General features: G+C 45.0%; 1 protein-coding gene across 4 annotated transcripts; it reads left to right on the top strand.

The window, feature by feature from the left end:
* The first annotated feature begins 217 nt into the window (after positions 1 to 217).
* Positions 218 to 2722, top strand: FAM237B (family with sequence similarity 237 member B). Of its 4 annotated transcripts, XM_048950980.1 has the most exons (3): positions 218 to 461; positions 552 to 832; positions 1351 to 2722. In XM_048950980.1, the coding sequence occupies exon 3, from the start codon at positions 1366 to 1368 to the stop codon at positions 1762 to 1764; it is 399 nt and encodes a 132-aa protein (XP_048806937.1). In that variant the 5' UTR covers positions 218 to 461; positions 552 to 832; positions 1351 to 1365; the 3' UTR covers positions 1765 to 2722. The 4 variants fall into 4 exon arrangements, with proteins under 4 accessions (XP_048806937.1, XP_048806938.1, XP_048806936.1 ...); XM_048950981.1 differs by lacking the exon at positions 552 to 832; XM_048950979.1 differs by lacking the exon at positions 218 to 461 and having other exon boundaries at positions 478 to 832.
* The last annotated feature ends 612 nt before the right edge of the window (positions 2723 to 3334 follow it).

The following is a 3334-nucleotide window of genomic DNA, read 5'->3' as shown; positions in this document are numbered from 1 at the left end:
CCCCAGAGATTGGCCTTGCACTAGCAGAGCACTGAGATCACAAGGGCTCAAAGGCTTTTATAAATTGTAATGCCCTTGACTCCCTGATGCTCCTGTAAAACAAAGCAGTGTTTTTAACCTTGTTTTGCCAGCAGGACATAGAAGTTATTTTACATAGTGTAACCAATCTGGCTTCTCTTCAGTTTTCAGCACCTGCTCAGAGGTCCTGGCTGGGAACTGAGGGACATGAGCTGCAGCTTGCAGGACTGGTGTGTGTTCAGGGTCTGGAGGGGCTGAGTGCCGGCTTGGAAAACTCCTCTGGAAGCCAAGGGATGTAAAAAAGTAATAATGGTGTAACATCAGCCTCAAAGCAGGGAGCTCCTGCAAAACATCAACCGGAGTACTGGGTGCATACCGTACCGCGAACCACTTCGTTGCTTTGTTGTTTTGATGTCTGTCCTGGCGGGCAGGCGGGACTGCAGGTAGGAACGGCGGGTTTGTAAATGAGGAGGGCGTTCATATCGCCGATCAGGGGAAAGATCCGCTCCCGGTTGCGCCGTGTCCCCCCGCAGCCCCGCTCTGCCCTGCCCACACGCGTGCCCTCCCCGAGGTGACAACGCCGAGCGCAGGGGACTGCGAGGAGAGCTGTGCCGGTCGCAGCCCCGCTGTGCGCTGCCCGCTGCTCTGCTGCTCGCTGCTCCGCCGACACCGCTCTGCCCGCGCCGCGCTCAGCCCCGCCGCCCAGCAGCAGCCAGGCGTCCGCTGCCCGGTCGGGAATTGTTTTGCCTTCTCTTCGGGTGGCTGATTACCGTTGTTTTAGCACTGGTGTTCTTCAACTCACCACAGGAACGTCGTGAGTATGACTGCCACTACAGCTTTTTAGTTACTGCCTGCGTGAAACTCATCTGTTTTGTACTGAGTGGTAGGATAGTCGTACTGCCTGCTGAAGTGTAGTGAGCAAGTGAGGTTTGAGAAGGGAGTTAGGTGGGTGGGCACCTGACTGGGATCTCTTTTCGTGGTTAGAAACAGAGTGCTTCTCTGTAAGAACTGAGTACTATGCAGAACCAAAAAGTATAAATAATTCGTTGGGGTGTAGGGTATAGAATCATTAAGGTTAGTAAAAACCACTAAGATCATTTAGTGCAACCATCAGCCCATCCCCACCTTGCCACTGACCATGTCCTTTGGTGCCACATCTACGTGGTGACTCCAGCCCCTCCATGAGCAGCCTGTTCCAGTGCCTCTCCGCTCTTTTGGAGGAGAAATGTTTCCCAGTATCCAACCAGAACCTCCCCTGTTGCAACATCAAAGCCAGGTGAGAATGAAATACACGATGGCAGAATCACTGTGACTTTGTACACTTTCTTTCAGGTATCATCTTGGAGTATGGAATTCGTATGGAAGAGAAGGTGGTATCTTCAGTTGGGCTGTGTACTGATACTGAATCTGGTTTATGCCAATCTAGACTATCTGAAAGAAGCTCCTGCAAGCTTGGGTCAGATTGACCACCAGTGCTGGGAGGTGTCATCCCAAGGGCTGGTGGAAATGAAGAAACTCAAGGTAGCGGATCCGGTCATTGCTCTCTGGGACTTCATGTTATTCCTAAAGGAATCCCCCAAGCCCAAGCACAATGAACTTTTCAATGATTTGGCCCAGAACTTTTGGGATATGTATGTAGATTGTGTGCTCTCAAGATCCCATGGAATGGGCAGAAGACATTTAGTATCTCCCAGATATTCTTCCACGTACTCACATAGAACTTTAGAAGGTAACTATAGGATATGATGTTGGTCTGTTATGTACTACCATTAAAACCAAACTACTGTCTCATCTTCATCCTCGGTTGTTCCAACAGTGCAATATATTAATTCCCAGGTTTTTGTCTCTGCATGTCAAATGTAGTTGTATCCTTCAGCAGTAGCTACTTTCACAACATACAAGTCAAAAGTTGTTAGAGCACTGAATTTCTCTATGAGGTGTAAATAATGACAGGTATATATGGGACAGTGTAAATAGACGCTGCATGCTCTGTTTATCACTGTGTGCACGTGAAGGATGTTACAATACTAAAAGTTTTCTAGTTTTCAGACTTAAGTGTCAACTTCAGGGAATCACCCCTATGTGAGAAGGGAAGCACAAAGCCCCAGCAATTTGAACCCTGCTCTTCTCATTGAAACCACTGACATGTGATGTGAGCTCATGGTCACTGAGTGACCAAAGCAATAGATTCTAGTCATCCTGGTTTGGGACGAATTTGAATTGAGATCATACAGGTGACTGCCTTAGATCTTATTATCCAGCCCTAGATCTATTAGCTTCCTTCTTCCTCTGCAACAGACATATTTTTTTCTTTCCTAATTAACCAGTCAAATACTTTAGGTTTCCAAACTGAAATGGAGATCATTTAATCCCAGCACTCCAAGCCATAATGCTTGGAAAATAACTGCCTTTCTCTCATAATCTTACAAGGTCTGCTTTCACCAACCCAGTTTAGGTCAAAAGGGGAGGACACAAAGATACCTCAGCAAAGCAATGTCAAAATGAAGGAGGACAAAAGTACATTTACTGTAGATGCTTAGACAAATCAATTGGTGTGGTTCAACTTTCTTTTTTTTTTTTAAATGGTAATTTTGATGGAAACCCAATATATTTTTACACATTAAACAATGGAGAAAATGTCCACATGCATATTTTATAAACTGTGTTTATGTACAATCAACTTTAGTTGTAAGAATTGCAAAGAGTGATGAAGGTTTATGTTCATTGTAATGTTCCATGCAGCCTAAGCTATGTATTTTATCACTGTGTAGTCTAAGCTATGGATTAATTAAAGTATTTTTCTATGCAGCAAGGTCTGTAGAATAGTCATTTCCTTGCCTGTGAACATGTTATTTGCAGAACTTCAGTGCATTATGAAGGATCATTTGCATGACTGTTCTTTACGTACACATTCATGCAGGTAAGGAAGGGGATACAGTCCATCACTGTCATGGCTGGAAACATCACATCTGAGGAGACTCATGAGTGAAGTGGTTTGAAAGTGCAAGACTGGCTTGACTACAGTTCACAGCATAAGAAAACATCCAGCCTGGCAAAACTAATCAGGGGAGCTTAACCATCTAGTGAGCACACCATGGCTACAGTGAAACGAGTAGATTTCTTATTGGAGGGAACACAGGTAATAAACACATGAATTAAATAGAGTTGAATGACCAGTTAAAGAACTGTGAGAAACCTATAAAATGCAGAACATTTCAGCTAGTCTTCCTAACAGAGCTAGAGAAACCACTGGCACGGATACGCTTGATAGTGAGCCTGATGCTAAAGGCATATTCAGGAAACAAAGTGGACTCGA

Source organism: Lagopus muta, chromosome 7 (genome assembly GCF_023343835.1).
Source record: "Lagopus muta isolate bLagMut1 chromosome 7, bLagMut1 primary, whole genome shotgun sequence".
NCBI classification, from domain to species: Eukaryota; Metazoa; Chordata; class Aves; order Galliformes; family Phasianidae; genus Lagopus; species Lagopus muta.
This window is presented reverse-complemented; position numbering and strand designations above follow the sequence as displayed.

Coding starts and splice junctions, on each gene's coding strand:
- FAM237B (XM_048950981.1), top strand. CDS start 1,366: ATGGAATTCGTATGGAAGAGAAGGTGGTATCTTCAGTTGGGCTGTGTA.